The sequence below is a fragment of the Lepidochelys kempii genome, chromosome 8, assembly GCF_965140265.1.
Source record: "Lepidochelys kempii isolate rLepKem1 chromosome 8, rLepKem1.hap2, whole genome shotgun sequence".
In the NCBI taxonomy this organism is placed as follows: Eukaryota; Metazoa; Chordata; order Testudines; family Cheloniidae; genus Lepidochelys; species Lepidochelys kempii.
In genome coordinates, this window is record NC_133263.1 from 41,538,436 (window position 1) to 41,556,795 (window position 18,360).

At 47.0% G+C, this 18,360-nt stretch overlaps 1 protein-coding gene across 3 annotated transcripts in view; it reads left to right on the forward strand.

Annotated features, from left to right (window-relative positions):
* LOC140915817 (P-selectin-like) overlaps window positions 1-18,360 on the forward strand; it is a 45,621-nt gene that overhangs the window by 21,317 nt on the left and 5,944 nt on the right. For 2 of the 3 annotated variants that reach the window (XM_073356205.1, XM_073356206.1), the window contains exons 9-15: window positions 473-658; window positions 2,915-3,100; window positions 4,178-4,363; window positions 6,472-6,657; window positions 12,280-12,465; window positions 14,208-14,267; window positions 14,634-14,756. In XM_073356205.1, the coding sequence (XP_073212306.1) occupies window positions 473-658; window positions 2,915-3,100; window positions 4,178-4,363; window positions 6,472-6,657; window positions 12,280-12,465; window positions 14,208-14,267; window positions 14,634-14,756 (1,113 nt within the window). The remainder of the gene's footprint in view (window positions 1-472; window positions 659-2,914; window positions 3,101-4,177; window positions 4,364-6,471; window positions 6,658-12,279; window positions 12,466-14,207; window positions 14,268-14,633; window positions 14,757-18,360) is intronic. The other variant, XM_073356207.1, reaches the window with a different exon arrangement.

Sequence of the window (18,360 nt, forward strand, 5' to 3'; positions counted from 1 at the left end):
ACCCCTAGCACTACTGTCCCCTGGCTCCTCTTCCTGTCACCTACCCCCAGACACAACCAACCACTCGCCTCCTGGCACCCCACTAACCTGGCAATTCAATAACCATCAGTCCCTGTCCCTGGTACCCACCCTCCAGACAGCTCACCCCTCAGGCACCACACCTCTGGCATCTAGCCATTGAACTCATGATGGCATCTCATCCACCGAAGGTCTTATACTCCAGCTCCTCCTTCCACATAGCATTTCACCACCCAGTTCCCTTGGCACACCACACCAAGGGTCTGAAATCCCCAGCATTGCCCCACCCAGCACATGATGCCTCTGACAGCACATCGCCCAAAACCCAACACTCACCCTCATACATGGACACGCCCATGGCCCTTTCATCCCCTCATTGGCTGATTCCGTTGGCACTTCACCCTCCAGCACCAATGGACCTATCCCCTTATGCAGTTCTGCTTTGCAATTCCAGCTGTCAAGTGCCCAGTGCTGGATTCCCCAGACAGGGGCCAATTAAACTGCACTCATCGGCATGGAGACTTCACATATACCTCCACCTGTGCCTTTTCCTGTGAGACGGGGTTTGTGCGGAATGGATCTGAGACGCTGGAGTGCACGGCCCTGGGACAATGGACAGGGCGTCCCCCGCGCTGTGAAGGTAGAGGAACAGCGTTAACTGTGGGGGGGTGTGGAATGTACATTGCTGAGCTGGTGTGATCCCAGGTGACTTTCCATAGGAGCCCATTTCTTTGCCAGGTCTAGGGAATACAGCTATTGTATACTGTGGTTTGGGAGCCGGGACTGGACCTTTTGATCTGGGGCAGCTGTGCAATATAAAGCTTCATTGAGAGAAAGTTGTGTAAAAGAGAGACAATGGGCCTGATTTGCTATTGTCCTGCTCCTTTGGCAGCCTTTTACACCAGTGCCAAGTGAATGCCCCCCAACCCCTAGCACTACTGTCCCCTGGCTCCTCTTCCTGTCACCTACCCCCAGACACAATCAGCCACCTGCCTCCTGGCACCCCACTAACCTGGCAATTCAATAACCATCAGTCCCTGTCCCTGGTTCCCCGCCTCCAGACATCTCACCCCTCTGGCACCTAGGCATTGAACTCGTGATTGTATCTAATCCCTCAGAGGTGCTAACATGCCAGCTCCTCATTCCACATAGCATTTCACCCCCAGCACCCAGTTCCCTTGGCACGCTGCGCCAATTGTCTGAAATCCCCAGCACTGCACCACCCAGTACATGATGCCTCTGGCACCACATCACCCAGAACTCCATACTCCCAGCACTCACCCTCATCCACTGACACACCCATGGCACTTTCACGCCCTCACTGGCTGATTCTCTTGGCACTTCACCCTCCAGCACCAATGGACCTAACCCCTTATACAGTTCTGGTTTGCTATTCCATAGAGCAGGTCCTCAAGGAATCAATTCTGAAGCACTTAGAGGCGAGGAAAGTGATCAGGAACAGTCAGCATGGATTCACCAAGGGCAAGTCTTGCCTGACTAATCTAATTGCCTTCTATGACAAGATAACTGGCTCTGTGGATGAGGGGAAAGCAGTCGACGTGTTATTCCTTGACTTTAGGAAAGCTTTTGATATGGTCTCCCACGGTATTCTTGTCAGCAAGTTAAAGAAGTATGGGATGGATGAGTGGACTATAAGGTGGATAGAAAGCTGGCTAGATCGTTGCGTTCAGTGGGTAGTGATCAATGGCTCCAAGTCTAGTTGGCAGCCGGTATCAAGCGGAGTGTCCCAAGGGTCGGTCCTGGGGCCAGTTTTATTCAATATCTTCATTAATGATCTGGAGGATGGCGTGAATTGTACCCTCAGCAAGTTTGCAGATGACACTAAATTGGGAGGAGTGGTATATAGCTCAGTGGTTTGAGCATTGGCCTGCTAAACCCAGGGTTCTAAGATCAATCCTTGAGGGGGTCATTTAGAGATCTGGGGCAAAAATTGGGGATTGGTCCTGCTTTGAACAGGGGGTTGGACTAGATGACCTCCTGAGGTCCCTTCCAACCCTGATAGTGTATGAAATGATATGCTGGAGGGTAGGGATAGGATACAGAGGGATCTAGACAAATTAGAGGATTGGGCCAAAAGAAATCTGATGAGGTTCAACAAGAACAAGTGCAGAGTCCTGCACTTAGGATGGAAGAATCCCATGCACCGCTACATACTAGGGACCAAATGGCTAGGCAGCAGTTCTGCAGAAAAGGACCGAGGGGTTACAGTGGACGAGAAGCTGGATATGAGTCAACAGCGTGCCCTTATTGCCAAGAAGGCTAACAGCATTTTGGGCTGTATAAGTAGGGGCATTGCCAGCAGATCGAGGGACGTGATCATTCCCCTCTATTCGACATTGGTGAGGCCTCATCTGGAGTACTGTGTCTAGTTTTGGGTACCACACGACAAGAAGGATGTGGAAAAATTGGAAAGCGTCCAGCAGAGGGCAACAAAAATTATTAGGGGACTGAAGCACATGACTTATGAGGAGAGGCTGAGGGAACTGGGATTGTTTAGTCTGCAGAAGAGAGGAATGAGGGGGGATTTGATAGCTGCTTTCAACTACCTGAAAGGGGGTTCCAAAGAGGATGACTCTAGACTGTTCTCAGTGGTAGCAGATGACAGAACAAGGAGTAATGGTCTCAAGTTGCAGTGGGGGAGGTTTAAGTTGGATATTAGGAAAAACTTTTTCACTAGGAGAGTGGTGAAGCACTGGAATGCATTACCTAGGGAGGTGGTGGAATCTCCTTCCTTTGAAGTTTTTAAGGTCAGGCTTGACAAAGACCTGGCTGGAATGATTTAGTTGGGGTTGGTCCTGCTTTTAGCAGGGGGTTGGACTAGATGACCTCCTGAGGTTCCTTCCAACCCTGATATTCTATGATTCTATGATTCCAGCCGTCAAGTGCCCAGTGCTGGATTCTCCGGGCAGGGGCCAATTAAACTGCACTCATTGGCATGGAGACTTCACGTATAACTCCACCTGTGCCTTCTCCTGTGAGATGGGGTTTGTGCGGAATGGATCGGAGATGCTGGAATGCACAGCCCTGGGACAATGGTCAGATCGTCCCCCGCGCTGTGGAGGTAAGGTACAGGCTATATGCTTCAGGACGGTCTTGGGAAGCTGCGTCTGCTCACCTGGTAGGACGCTCTGGGGCAAATTATACTGAGTTGACCTTAGAAAGTCTGAACTTACAGAACTGGAAAGCAAATTAAGGAAATCTTAAACCCAGGATTTGGAGCCTGTCAGGGTTCCCTCCCCACTCTGAACTCTAGAGTACATATGTGGGGACCCGCATGAAAGACCTCCAAAGCTTATTTCTACCAACTTAGCCTAAAACTTCCCCATGGCACAAATTCTTTGCCCTTGGAGGGTACGCTGCCACCAGCAAGTGATTTAACAAAGAATCAGGGAAAGGACCACTTGGAGTTCCTATTCCCCCAAAATATCTCCCCCTGGCCCTCACAACCCCTTTCCTGGGGAGGCTTGAGAATAATATCCTAACCAATTGGTTACAAAGTGATCACAGACCCAAACCCCTGGGTCTTAGGACAATAGAGAATTCAGTCAGGTTCTTAAAAGAAGGATTTTATTTTAAAAAAGGTAAAAATCACCTCTGTAAAATCAGGATGGAAAATAACTTTACAGGGTAACAAAAGATTCAAAAACACAGCAGAACTTCTCTAGGCTTGGTTTCAAAGTTACAAAGAATAGGAATAAACCTCCCTCCAGCAAAGGAAAAATTCACAAGCAGAACAACAGATAATCTAACATGCCTTGCCTGGCTTTTACTTACAATTTTTGTAATATGAGAGACTTTTAGGATGGTTTATAGGAGAAGGAGTTTGCTGACCTGATGCTTCTCTGCTTCCCAAGAGAACACACACAACAAAGCCTCCCCCAAGATTTGAAAGTATCTTTTTTCCCCATTGGTCCTTTGGGTCAGGTGCCAACCAGGTTATTTGAGCTTCTTAACCCCTTACAGGTAAGGAGGAATTCTAGGCTATCTTTAGCTGTATGGTTAGGACAGAGCCTCTTTGAACACTAACAGGAAACTCTGTAACTGCTGTGATTATGTAAGCTAAGGCCAGGATTTCCAGTGCTGTGGGCTGCTGCAGATCTCGTGGAGCAATCAGTACTATTCTGCTTTGCTATTTCAGCTGTCATGTGCCCAGGTTTGGCCGCCCCTGGCAGAGGCCGATTAAACTGCACTCACTGGCATGGAGACTTTGCATATAACTCTACCTGCGCCTTCTCTTGTGAAACTGGGTTTGTGCAGAATGGATCGGAGACAGTGGAGTGCACAGCCCTGGGACAATGGACAGGGAGTCCCCCACTCTGTGAAGGTAGAGGCCCAGTGATAACTGTGTGGTGTGTGTGGAATATACATTGCTGAGCTGGTGTGATCCCAGGTGACTTTCCATAGGAGCCCATTTCTTTGCCAGGTCTAGGGAAGAGAGCTATTGTGTACAATAGTTTGGGAGCCAGGGGACTGGACCTTTTGATCTGGGGCAGCTGTGCCATGTAAAGCTTCATTGGGAGAAAGTTGTAATAGGGAGACAATGGTTCTGGGTCACCATTGCCCCGCGCCTTGTTCAGCCATTTAAAGCAGTGCAAAGTTAGAAGATGGATGTTACACTCCCTAGCAAACACCTCTCCTAATTTATCCCCGTAGCACCTTACTTTTTAGCACACGCATGGCACCTTCCTCCTGACACTACACAACTCATCAGCCCATATTCCTGGCATCCCACCTACCAGCACCATCTCTCCTATAGACCGCACTACTCCAGCTCAACTGCCGTGGAGTGGGGCAAAAGGGGCAGTTTGCCCCAGGCCCTCCATTTGAAAGGGCCCCCAAACCAAATGGTCTTGCAACCTGGTGGATGGGGTAGCAGTGCCACTCAACTCTGGTGCTGCAACCCTGTGTGGTCACAATACCGAGAGCAGGAAGCCTGGCCCAGCTCTGGGAGAAAAGCCACCGCTGGGTGTGAGCTTGCTTGATCTTCACTGCTGTCAGCCTCCCTCCATCCCCACCCCATTGGCCTCCAGTCAGTCAGTGTTTTTCACCCTTGGATTTTTTGGAAGGGGTGGTCTCAGTTGCAGATTTTTCCCTTGGCCCCCAAAAACCTCTCTGTGACCCTGCCCTCTGGCACCATAACACTTAACCAGTCCACGCACAGTATCACTCATTCCCATGTCACCCACTCCCCACAAGCCCCCAGCAACCCAGCCCTGCAGCAACACCCCAGTAACCATTCCCTGGTTCCCACCCTCCAGCACCCCCCATCCCACTGTGCCACTTCACCTGGCACACCATCACCCTCTCATTTCACCACTCAGTACTTTACTCCTGACTCCACTTCTCCTGGAATTCCATATCTGAAGCACCCCCACAACCCTCCCTGCACCCACACACCCTTGACACTTCCCTACCCATCAGCCCATTCCCCTGGCACTTCACCCACCAGCACCTACCCCTCACACATCTAGGCTTCTGCCTTAAGACTTGTGTTTTGTTATTCCAGCTGTCAAGTGCCCAGCGCTGACACCCCGGGCAGGGGCCAATTAAACTGTTCTAACTGGCATGGAAATTTTGCATATAATTCTACCTGTACCTTCTCCTGCGAGACAGGGTTTGTGCAAATTGCACGGCCCTGGGAGAATGGACAAGGCGCCCCCCACACTGTGAAGGTAGAGGCACAACATTAACTTTGGTTGTTTAGTGAGGATGTGGTGGAGCTGGTGTGATATGAGATGTCCTTTCCATAGAAGCCCAGATCTCTGCCTATTCTGGGGAGGAGAGCTATTGTGTAGGATGGTTTGGGAGCCAGGGGAGAGGATCCTTTGATATGGGGCAGCCATGAAATTAAAACCTTTTCAAAGAGAAAGTTGTGTAATAGGGAGACAAAGGCCTGGATCATCATAGCTCTGCCCCTTGTTCAGCCTTTTACACCAGTGCCAAGTGAATGCCCTACAATCCCTGGCACTACTGTCCCCTGGCTCTTCTTTCCATCACCTTCCCCCAGACACAATCAGCCACCTGCCTCCTGGCACCCCACTAACCTGGCAATTCAATAACCATCTGTCCCTGTTCCTGATACCCCCCCCTCCAGACAGCTTGCCCCTCTGGCACCTAGCCATGGAACTCATGATGGCATCTCATCCCCCAGAGGTGCTAACACATCAGCACTTCATTCCACATAGCATTTCACCCCCAGCACCCAGTTCCCTCGTCATGCCGCGCCAATGGTCTGAAATCCCCAGCATTGCATCACCCAGTACATGATGCTTCTGGCATCACATCACCCAGAATTCCATACCTACAGCACTCACCCTCATACACTGACACACCCATGGCACTTTCACCCCCTCATTGGCTGATTCCCTTGGCACTTCACTCTCCAGCACCAATGGACCTATCCCCTCATGCAGTTCTGCTTTGCTATTCCAGCCATCAAGTGCCCAGTGCTGGATTCCCCAGACAGGGGCCAATTAAACTGCACTCATTGGCATGGAGACTTCACGTATAACTCCACCTGTGCCTTTTCCTGTGAGACGGGGTTTGTGCGGAATGGATCGGAGATTCTGGAATGCACAGCCCTGGGACAATGGACAGGGCGTCCCCCGCGCTGTGAAGGTACGGTACAAGCTATATGTTTCAGGACTGTCTTGGGAAGCTGCTTCTGCTCACCTGGTAGGAAGCTCTGGGGCGAATTACTCTGAGTTGACCTCAGAAAGTCTGAACTTACAGAACTGAAAAGCAAATCAAGGAAATCTTAAACCCAGGATTTAGAGCCTCTGTGAACACTAACAGGAAACTCTGTAGCCGCTGTGATTATGTAAGCCAGGATTTCCAGTGCTGTGGGTTGCTGCAGAGCTCCTGGAGCAATCAGAACCGTTCAGCTTTGCTATTTCAGCTGTCCCGTGCCCAGGTTTGGCCACCCCTGGCAGAGGCCAATTAAACTGAACTCAGCCTTTGTCTCCAGGCCTGGACTAAATGAGGCCCATTAGCTCTTTCCCATCTCCCAGGCATGCATGCATTTATGTATTCACTCATTGTCTGGTATTATGTACAGCTTGGTGTTTTACCCAATATTGGGGGTCCTTGGCAGAGGTCTCTTTGCTGTCAGTTTTCCTTCTCATTTTTAAGTGAATAGCTGTGAATTCCATGTTTTTCCTGCTATTGGGTGTCAACTTCACATGTCTATTACCTGACTAAAAGTCCTATTTCTGGTTGAAACACAGATTGAAAGCTTTCAGAGAGGGAGCAAGTTCTTTCTTTTTTCCCTTCAAACTGAAAATAAAATCAAGCTTATTATTTTTAAGGCACTAGAACTATCCAAAATCCTGGCCCATTTTGGTGTCAGATGCTGCTCAGAACCTGCACCATGGTGTTCCTGAGCAATCTTATAGATGCATAGATTCCAAGGCTAGAGGGGACCACTGCAATCATCTAGTCTGACCTCCTGTATAGCACAGGCCAGAGAACTGCCCCAAATAATTCCTACAGCAGATCTTTTAGAAAAATATCCAGTCTTGATTTAAAAATTGTCAATGTTGGACAATCCACCACAACCCTTGGTAAATTGTTCCAGTGGTTAATTACTCTCATTATTAAAAATGTATGCCTTATTTCCCATCAGAATTTGTCTAGCTTCAACTTTCAGCCATTGGATTGTATTAGACCTTTCTCTGCTAGATTGAAGATCACACTATCAAACAGCTGTTGCTGTCATCGGGGGCAGAGGGGTCATGCAGGGCCTCCTGCCTAATGGCTACTTTTCAGATATGGCGGCAGTCCCGCCTAAGGGCTAAAGTTCAAGTATGGTGGGAGTCCTGCCCAATAGCAATAGTTCAAATGTGGCAGTAGTCCAACCAAGTGGCAACAGTCAATGGCAATGGCGCAGATGTGGCAGAAGTCCCGCCTACTGGTCACTGCTCGAGTTGGAGTAGGGGAACCCAGGCCCACTGTACTCCACTGGGTTCCAACCCAGGACCTTGAGAGACTGGTTCAGCTGCTCACCTTTCTCCCTTTGGTGTCAGCCTCCAGTCAGCTTCCCTGGCCACTTCCTACTCCCGTCTACATCCCATCCAGTTGCCGCCCGTCTCTGGTAGACTTCTCCTTCTGGGCTTCCAGCCCTCATCATGGCCACTGGGTGCTATGGCTCCCCTGCTCAATGCTGGGTCAGCTCCGGTCCTGCCTGGGAGCTCCCAGGGCACAGCCCCAGACTGAGCTGCCTGGCTGGCTTTTAAACCATGCCTTCAGGCTGAACATGCTCGGCAACGGCATGGGGCAAGGCTTCCTTAGCCCTTAACTCTTACTTAACCCCCTCCTGGCCAGTGAGGGGTTTATACCTCCCATCAGAGTTGCCCATATGGGTACTTATAGACTGTGATCAAACCACTTCTTAACCTTCTCCCTGTTAAGATAAATAGATTGAGCTCTTTGAATCTGTCACTATAAGGCAGGTTTTCTAATCCTTTAATCATTCTCATGGCTCTTCTCTGAACCTTCTCCAATTTATCAACATCCTTCTTGAATTATGGACTCTAGAACTTGACACAGGATTCCAGCAATGGTCACACTAGTGCCAAAACCCGAGGTAAAATAACCTCTCTGCTGCTCCTCAGGATTCCCCTTTTTGTGCATCCAAGGATCACACTAGCTCTTCTGGCCACAGTGTTACACTGGGTGCTCGTATTCAGCTGATTATCCCCATGACCCCCCAATCCTTGTCAGAGTCACTGCTTCCCAGGATAGAATCCCCCATCCTGTAAGTATGATTTGTTTCTGGATGTATTAGATTAGATTAAATCTCAGGAAAAACTTCCTAACCGTCAGAACAGTCGGACACTGGAATAGACTGCCTTGGGAAGTTGTGGAAGCTTCTTCACTGGAGGTTTTCAAAAGGAGGCCAGATAGCCATCCATCTTGGATGGTTTAGCCACAACAAATCCTGCATCTTGGCAGGGGGTTAGACTAGATGACCCTTGTGGTCCCTTCTAACCCTGTGATTCTATGGTTCTCTGATTTTCCATTTAGCTGTTTTCAATTGCACATTGTTTTCTTGCACCCAACTGACCAACAGATCCAGATCGCTCTGTGTCAATGACCTGTCCTCATCATTATTTACCACTCCCCCCATTGTTGTGTCATCTGAAAAATTTATCAGTGATGATTTTATGTTGGGCCAAAAACGAATCCCTGAAGGACCCCACTAGAAACACCCACTCAGTGAGGAATCCTATTTACAATTACATTTTGAGACCTATCAATTGGCCATCTTTTAATCTGTTTAATGTGTGCCATAATTTTATATTGTTCTAGTTTTTTAACCAAAATGTCGTGCGGTACCAAGACAAACATCTTACAGTGTATTACAGAGTATGTGTATTACAGTGTATATGTATTACATCAACACTATTGCCTTTGTCAACCAAACCTTTAATCTCATCAGACAAAGATATTGTTAGTTTGATCTATTTTCCATAAACCCATGTTAATTAGCATTAATTATATTACCTTCTTTTAATTCTTTATTAATCGAGCCCCGTATCAGCTGCTCCATTATGTTTCCTAGTCTCAGTGTCAGATTGACAGGTCTATAATTTTCCAGGTCATCTTGTAACACAGCTCTGAACAGGCCTCAGGCATGGCTGTTAATGTGTGCCTGCAAAGCAGCTGTCAGTGCCAAATGGAGCTATCATAGGAAAAATGGGGTTGGTATGAATTGTATTAAAAGGTTCCAAATTCTGTGTCGTAATCCACAGACTTCCATACCACAGGCTCTTCAGTCTCACCTATTGAACTAGAGGCTCAAGGCAAGGCTCCCCTTTCCCCATTATTATGATTTACGCTCTCTAGGCCCCATGACAGTTGCACTTGCTTTCTGTAATGAGGGGTAGCACAGCTGTCCGAGCTGCTCCCTGGAGAGGAAGCACACTGCTCGTGTAGCTGCAGGCTGGTGTTGAACACCAGCGATGTTCCACACAAAGAGTATGTTTGCATTGCAGTCAGAGGTGGGATTGCAACATGTGTAGACATACCTGAGCTGGGAATGTTTACACAGCAACTAGATACCTGCACCTGGCCTGTGTCATCAACTTGGGCTCGCAGAGCTCAGGCTACAGGGTTATTTGATTGCTGTGTAGACTTCCAGGCTTGGGCTGGAGCCTGATCTAGGTATGCTCCAGTCACGCTTCTGATTGCGGTGCAGACAGACCTTAAGAGGTGCTTAGCCAATGTCTCTAGTTACAGTTTCCTAGCAGGAGGTATACACTGCATGCTCCCAGTTACATTGTGAGAGCTATCAGTGACCCACTTCCTCTGAGCTCTTTATCCATCCATCCCTGCTGCATTCCATGCTCCACTGGGGTATACTGAGGTCAGGGTGTCTTCCCAGGTTGGCAATGGCTGCATTGTGTACTGTAATATTTAAGGCTGAACTTTGCAAGATGGGTCTGAACTAGGGCTCTCAAGCGATTAAAAAAATTAATCACTATTAATCATGATTAAAAAATTCATTGCAATTAATAGCTTGATTAATCGCGCTGTTAAATAATAATAGAATATTATTTAAATATTTTTGGATGTTTTGCACATTTTCAAATATATTGATTTCAATTTCAACACAGAATACAAAGTGCACAGTACTCACTTTATATTTATTTTTTATTATAAATAGTTGCACTGTAAAAATAAAAGAAATAGTATTTTTCAGTTCACTTAATACAAGTACTGTAGTGCAATCTCTTAATCATGAAAGTTGAACTTACAAATGTAGAATTATGCACAAAAAATAATTGCATTCAAAAATAAAAGAATGTCAAACTTTAGAGCCTAAACTCCACTCAGTCCTACTTCTCGTTCAGCCAATTGCTCAGACAAACAAGTTTGTGTACATGTGCAGGAGATAATGCTGCCCGTTTCTTGTTTACAATGTCATCTGAAAGTGAGAACAGGCATTTGCATGACACTGTTGTAGCCGGTGTTCCAAAATATTTACATGCCAGATGCGCTAAGGATTCATATGTCCCTTCATGCATCCATGCTGATAATGGGTTCTGCTTGATAACGATCTGAAGCAGTGCAGACCGACGCACGTTCATTTTCATCATCTGAGTCAGGTGCCACCAGGAGAAGGTTGGTTTTCTTTTTTGGCGGTTCAGGTTCTATAGTTTCTGAATCAGCGTGTTGCTCTTTTAAGACTTCTGAAAGCATGCTCCACACATCATCCCTCTCAGATTTTGGAAGGCACTTCATATTCTAAAACCTTGGGTCGAATGCTGTACCTATCTTTAGAAATCTCACATTGGTACCTTCTTTGCGTTTTTTTAAATCTGCTGTGAAAGTGTTCTTAAAACAAACAACATGTGCTGGGACACCATCCAAGATGGCTATAACATGAAATATATGGCAGAATGCGGGTAAAACACAGAGCAGGAGGCATACAACTCTCCCCCAAGGAGTTCAGTCACAAATTTAATTAATGCATCATTTTTTAATGAGTGTCATCAGCATGGAAGCATGTCCTCTGGAACGGTGGCTGAAGCATGAAGGGGCATACGAATGTTCAGCATATCTGGAATGTAAATACCTTGCAAAGCCTGCTACAAAAGTGCCATGGGAACGCCTGTTCTCACCTTCAGGTGACATTGTAAATAAGAAGCGGGCAGCTTTATCTCCCTTAAATGTAAACAAACATCTGATGAAGTGGGATGTAGCCCATGAAAGCTTATGCTCAAATAAATTTGTTAGTTTCTAAGGTGCCACAAGTACTCCTGCTCTTTTTGTCTGAGTGATTGGCTGAACAAGAAATAGGACTGAGTGGACTTGTAGGCTCTAAAGTTTTACATTGTTTTGTTTTTGAATGCAGTTATATAACAAACAAAAATCTACACTTATAAGTTACACTTTCACGACAAAGAGATTGCATTATGGTACTTGTATGAGGTGAATTGAAAATTATTATTTCTTTTGTTTATCATTTTTACTGTGCAAATATTTGTAATAAAAATCATAATATAAAGTGAGCACTGTACACTCTATATTCTGTGTTGTAATTGAAATCAATATATTTGAAAATGTAGAAAAACACCCAAAATATTTAATAAATTTCAATTGGTATTCTGTTGTTTAACAGAGCGATTAAGATTGCGATTAATCACAATTAATTTTTTTTAGTTAATCACTTGAGTTAACTACAATTAATCAACAGCCCTAGTCTGAACATTTCATCATTTGTTTTCTTTATTCCAGTCATGAGATGCCCCAAGCTGAGGGGCCTAGAGCCAATTCTTATGAATTGCTCCCACCCTCTGGGATCCTTCAGCTATGGGTCAGTGTGTCGCTTCCACTGCACTCAGGGCTACTTCCTCAATGGGACGAGCAGGGTGCAGTGCCAGCCTGATGCGCACTGGTCAGACAAGATGCCTACCTGCCAAGGTACGTTGTTTTGCCATGTTCTAGCTTCCACGTGGAGCAGTGCTTTTCCCTTGCAAGCTCTTTGCCAGAGAGAGACAAGAGGGTGAACGTGGAGATGCTCAGGTGGGGACTGAGCATTCCCAATGTGGGGAAGGAGATGTAGGGGCTGCCAAATGAGGCTGGGCTCGGTGACAGGAAGAGCAGGGCCCTTTGAGGTATATACTAATAATTACATCCCTTTGCAAAGCTTCATACTTGGGTGAAACCAGCAAGCACTAGAGAGTGGAACACAGGGGTGGCCAGTGGGCAGCAGACATTATGCCCATGTAGCTCAGCCCAGTATCCTGTCTCTGGCAGGAGCCAGCACCAGATGCTGCTGGGGAAGGTGCAAGAAGCCCCACAGCAGGCAGATGTGGGATGATATGCTCCACTAGTTAGCGATTGACTCAAGCAAGAGGGTGTCTGTCCCTCCAAGACTCTGTATTTAGTGTTTTCTGTTACAACTCCAGATCCTCTTGTAATCTGTATAAACAGCAAATGCCTTGCTGGGCCTTGAGAAGCTCCTGCCCTGGTATCTGTGAGAGTACCACCAGCACATTGGTGCACTATGTGATCATGTATCGGATTTGAATTTGCCACCTTTCGTTTTCACTGAATGTCCCATTATGCTATGAGACTGGGAGAACACTCTCCAGTACCTTCTCCAGGTCACTTTTATCAGGTCCTCATTTATCCATCCCCTCTCTATGGCAACAATCCCAGTCTCTCTCCTTGTCTCTCTAGCCACCCTGCTCTGATCCTGCGATGTCACTTTTGAGGGGGGTGAGCAGCACTTCACATAGTATCCCATGCAAGGGCATCCCATTCCTTTCTATAATGCTGCTCTATATTTTCCATATTATGCTCCATCCAGTTTCATTTGCACCCTAACAATTTGTTTGGTTTGTTGACCGCCACTGCACATAAAGCAGAACAGCACTCTCCATTGAATTGTCCCTAGTGATGCCCAAGTCTATTTCCTTAGGTCACACAGCTTATTTATAACTCAGTATGATGGATGGGGTAGATGGATGGATGGATGGATTTATTCCCTCCAGCCAAGGGTGCCAGAACCGGCTATATCCACCCACTTTTTACATGGACGTAGTTGTGGGGGCAGGGGGCCACATTGTACCCCCAAACTGCAAGCCCAGGCAGGCACAGAGTGGCGGAGGTAGGGGCTGCGTTTCACAGTGAGCAGCTGATGATCAGTTCCCCAACTGCAAAGCTCAGCCCCTGCCCACAGCACCAGCCTCTTCCCAGTGGGGGACTGAGGTGGGCCTTAGCTCCCCCTCACCACTAGTCCTGGCCACTCTCCATGGCCCCGCCCCCTGCTCCTCCTTTTCCCCCCAAGGCCCTGCTAGAAGCCTGAGCTGGGCCGTTGTAAGTAGGGTGACCAGATAGCAAGTGTGAAAAATCAGGACAGGGTTTGGGGGCTAATACGCGCTAATATAAGAAAAAGCCCCGAATATCAGGACTGTCCCTATAAAATCAGGACAACTGGTCACTTAGTGATAAGAGCCATCCAAGGAGCACGCCCACTGTGGAGAACCCTGGACCCTCCACCACAGGGGAGGCGGGGCCGTGGGGGAAGAGGAAGGCAGGGGTGAGGCCATGGAGGAAGCAAGGCCTTGCAGGCCCCCCACTTCTACCTAGGTTCCAGCACTCCTCCGTCCAGAATGTATTACTTTGCATTTATCAACTCTTAATTTCATCTGATTTAGGAGCAGGGGTCCCAGTAACTTTCAATGGGATTCAAGAGTCTAAAGCTCAGTTTTTTAAAGGTATTTACGTGTTGCTTCATTCAGCATTGCAAGGTCTAAGTGACTTAGACAGCTAAGTCCCGTTAAGTGCCTACGTCACTTTTGAAAAGGGACCTAGCTATCCAAGTCACTTAGGGCCAGATTTTTAAAAGTATCGAGGCACCTAAAGACACAGACAGGGTCCTAGTGGGAATGTCAGAGGCATACAACTCCCAGAGTTCAGCACCTCACCTTCTTAGGTGCTTTTGTCAATCCCACTAGGGCCTGTTTGTCTCACTAGGGACCTAAATACCTTTGAAAATCTGGCCCTAAGACGCTTAGGTTCTTTTGAAAATTTTACACCCAGTGATCTGAATCCTAACACATTGGCCTGGGAATTTATTTCAGAAGAGGAAGCTCCCTATTTCAAGCAAGTCCTGCTTTACATGGGTGGTGGAGCTGTGGCCCTTGTGGCCCTATTGCTGACAGGAATGCTCATAGCTCTGCTAATCAAGCGTCTCAGTGACAAAGGTAAGAAATACATGGCTTTTTTTGTGCCTTTGGTCATTACTGCTGTGGGCATTTGCCTGGAAACAGGTGATTTATCCCTTGAAGAAGTGCAGTTAAGATCAGAAAAATGATTCAAGATGGCCCCTTATTAGTCTATGTGGTTCATCCCTGCGTGCCTATTTATGGACAAAAGTACACCCTCTCCTCAGCCCTGCAGACCCAGCATAGCTGAGGTAGGAGCTGGATTCTATTCTGCCTCACATGGCTGAGGGCAGCAGCATCTTTGTCCCTGATGAGGCTTGGTGAGATGAAGGGGCTGAGCCAACCCCCACCGAAGTCAACAGAACCAGTGTGGCTGCTGCCACTATTTTCAGGGAGGTCCAAAGGTCTGAAATACAGAAGGCTGGCATGCTGGAACCCTTTCTGAGGGTAACCAATGCCATCCCTTTTCCTCAGGAGGTAAACAAAGCCCCAACAGAGAGATAGGAGCCCTGTCAGCTGCACCTTGCTCTGCTGGGCCCTCCTAATAATAATCTCACCTGTCCCAGAGGCCTTGTATCCATGCCCCTTGGCTCAGATCGCATCATTAAGGTGGTCCCAGTTCTCTTCCCTCTGCTCAGGCATGGAGTCTAGCCATGTGGGGTGTGACTTCCCTTGGTGTTATCTGGACTGGTGATCTGCTAGGTCACTCCAATCCTTACCCTGCTCTGCTGTGGGAACCCCACACCCTGGTTGTTCCCGCACAGCCTCTGGCACTTAAGCTGCTCCCAGCTATGTGAGTGAGTACTTTTGGCCAGCCGCTGCTTTGATTGTGCAACCAAACGACGCTAGCCAATATCTAGGCGGTGAGTCAGTTATGCCCCTGGACGCTGCAAGTTTATATGAGTTCATCAATTTAACAAAAAAATTGATATGTACCAGGCTTGTTATCCCAAGGGGAGTCTCTGACATGCTTCAAACTAAATGCACTACTTCAGGTAGAGTAAACAAAGAAATGTATTAACTACTGTAACGATGAGGCCTCTGGCGCGACACAACTGAGAGTGTCAATTCAGGACAAATTGCTTAGAGCAGGGCAGTTACAGCCTAAGACTGGGTTTTCTCCACTTCTAAGGCACACCAAACCAACCAAGCAGAGAAGACTTTGGTCTCACCCCACTGGCTAACCAAAAGTCATACAAGCAATTCCCTTAGACACTCCAGTTTCCCAGTATCACCACCAGCAGCCACTCCTTACGGGGATGAAGGGTTATGAAAACCAATACCCCAGTAAAAGAAAAAAGGTTCTCCTGGTCCCAAAAGACCAAGCCCCAGACCCAGGTCAATACACAGGTCAGATCTTACCCACAAATCACGCTGTTGCCAATCCTTTAGAATCTAAAATCTAAAGGCTTATTCGTAAAAGAAAGAAATATAGATGAGAGTTAAAATTGGTTAAACGGAATCAATTACATACAGTAATGGCAAAGTTCTTGGTTCAGGTTTATAGCAGTGCTGGAATAAACTGGAGGTTCAAATGAAATCTCTGGAGTACATCCACAGCTGGGATGGGTCATTCAGTCCTTTGTTCAGAGCTTCAGTTTGTAGCAAGATTCCTCCAGAAGTAAGAAGCAGGATTGAAGACAAAATGGAGGGATATCCAGGGCCTTTTACGTTCTTTCCCTTGTGGGCGGAAACTCCTTTGTTCTCCAGTGCAAAATCACAGCAACAAGATGGAGTTTGTAGCTACCTGGGCAAGTCACATGTTCATGCATGACTCAGTTTGCAGGCAGCAGCCATTGCTCACATGCTATCTTGAATGTCCCAGAAGACTTTTCATATATGGATTGCAGTTTCCCAAGTTCCATTGTCAGTTAAGTGTTTTTTGACTGGGCACATAATCTGCAAATTCTTCTCAAGAAGCTGACCAAATGCTTTACTAATGTTACTTAGAATCAAAGACATTGAGATACAAGTACATAGCCAATATTCATAACTTCAACTACAAAAATGATACACCCATACAGATAGCATAATAATAACCATCAAATCATAACCTTTTCATAGACACCTCACACAACAACCTTTGTACAATATTTGGTGCAACTATAGGATCTTGGTTGCAACAATGATCTATATGGTCACAGTTTATGTCAATAACATCACAACTACAAAAGATAGATTTTAAGTGATTATAAGTCAAAGCATAAGAAGTTAGGTTTGGCCAAATGAAATAAAAGCAAAATGCATTCTAAGCTGATCTTAACACTTTCAGTGCCCTTACAAACTTAGATGCTTCTCACCACAGGCTGGGTGGTTGCCCTTCAGCCAGGCTCTACCCTTTGATCAGCACTTCAGTCACTTGGTGGTGGTGTCTGTAGATGATGGTGGAAGAGAGAGCCAGCATGGCAAACGTCTCTCCCTTTTATCATGTTCTTTCTTACCCCTTGGCTTCACCCCCACCCCTTTAGGATCAGGTGAGCATTACCTGATGAGCATTACCTGATGAGGTTCAATAAGGATAAGTGCAGGGTCCTGCACTTAGGACGGAAGAACCCTATGCACAGCTACAGACTAGGGACCGAATGGCTAGGCAGCAGTTCTGCGGAAAAGGACCTAGGGGTGACAGTGGACGAGAAGCTGGATATGAGTCAGCAGTGTGCCCTTGTTGCCAAGAAGGCCAATGGCATTTTGGGATGTATAAGTAGGGGCATAGCGAGCAGATCGAGGGACGTGATTGTTCCCCTCTATTCGACATTGGTGAGGCCTCATCTGGAGTACTGTGTCCAGTTTTGGGCCCCACACTTCAAGAAGGATGTGGATAAATTGGAGAGAGTCCAGCGAAGGGCAACAAAAATGATTAGGGGTCTGGAACACATGAGTTAGGAGGAGAGGCTGAGGGAGCTGGGATTGTTTAGCCTGCAGAAGAGAAGAATGAGGGGGGATTTGATAGCTGCTTTCAACTACCTGAAAGGGGGTTCCAAAGAGGATGGCTCTAGACTGTTCTCAATGGTAGCAGATGACAGAACGAGGAGTAATGGTCTCAAGTTGCAGTGGGGGAGGTTTAGATTGGATATTAGGAAAAACATTTTCACTAAGAGGGTGGTGAAACACTGGAATGCGTTACCTAGGGAGGTGGTAGAATCTCCTTCCTTAGAGGTTTTTAAGGTCAGGCTTGACAAAGCCCTGGCTGGGATGATTTAACTGGGAATTGGTCCTGCTTCGAGCAGGGGGTTGGACTAGATGACCTTCAGGGGTCCCTTCCAACCCTGATATTCTATGATTCTATGATACCTCATCGTAGTCCCAAACTGACCAAAGGAAGGGGGGTGACTCACTGCAGAGTCCAACAGATACTTTGTTGTTGCCTCAGTGTCCTTTGTTCCTGTGAGGCTGGGCTGGGTTTGTTCCATACATGCCTTGACGAGGTGTGAACTGCCCCTCTGTTCCTGGAGAGTTTTGCCTGGGCTTGTTTTAAGCCATGAGGATATATTTTCAGCCTCATAACTATATACATGAAATTACAACCTATAATGTTACTATACTATAACAACAATGCTCAGTGCATCATGAGGCTTCCGAAGACACCCGACATGACAAACTTTGGATACCACGCAATGATATTATAAGGATGAACATGGGGGTA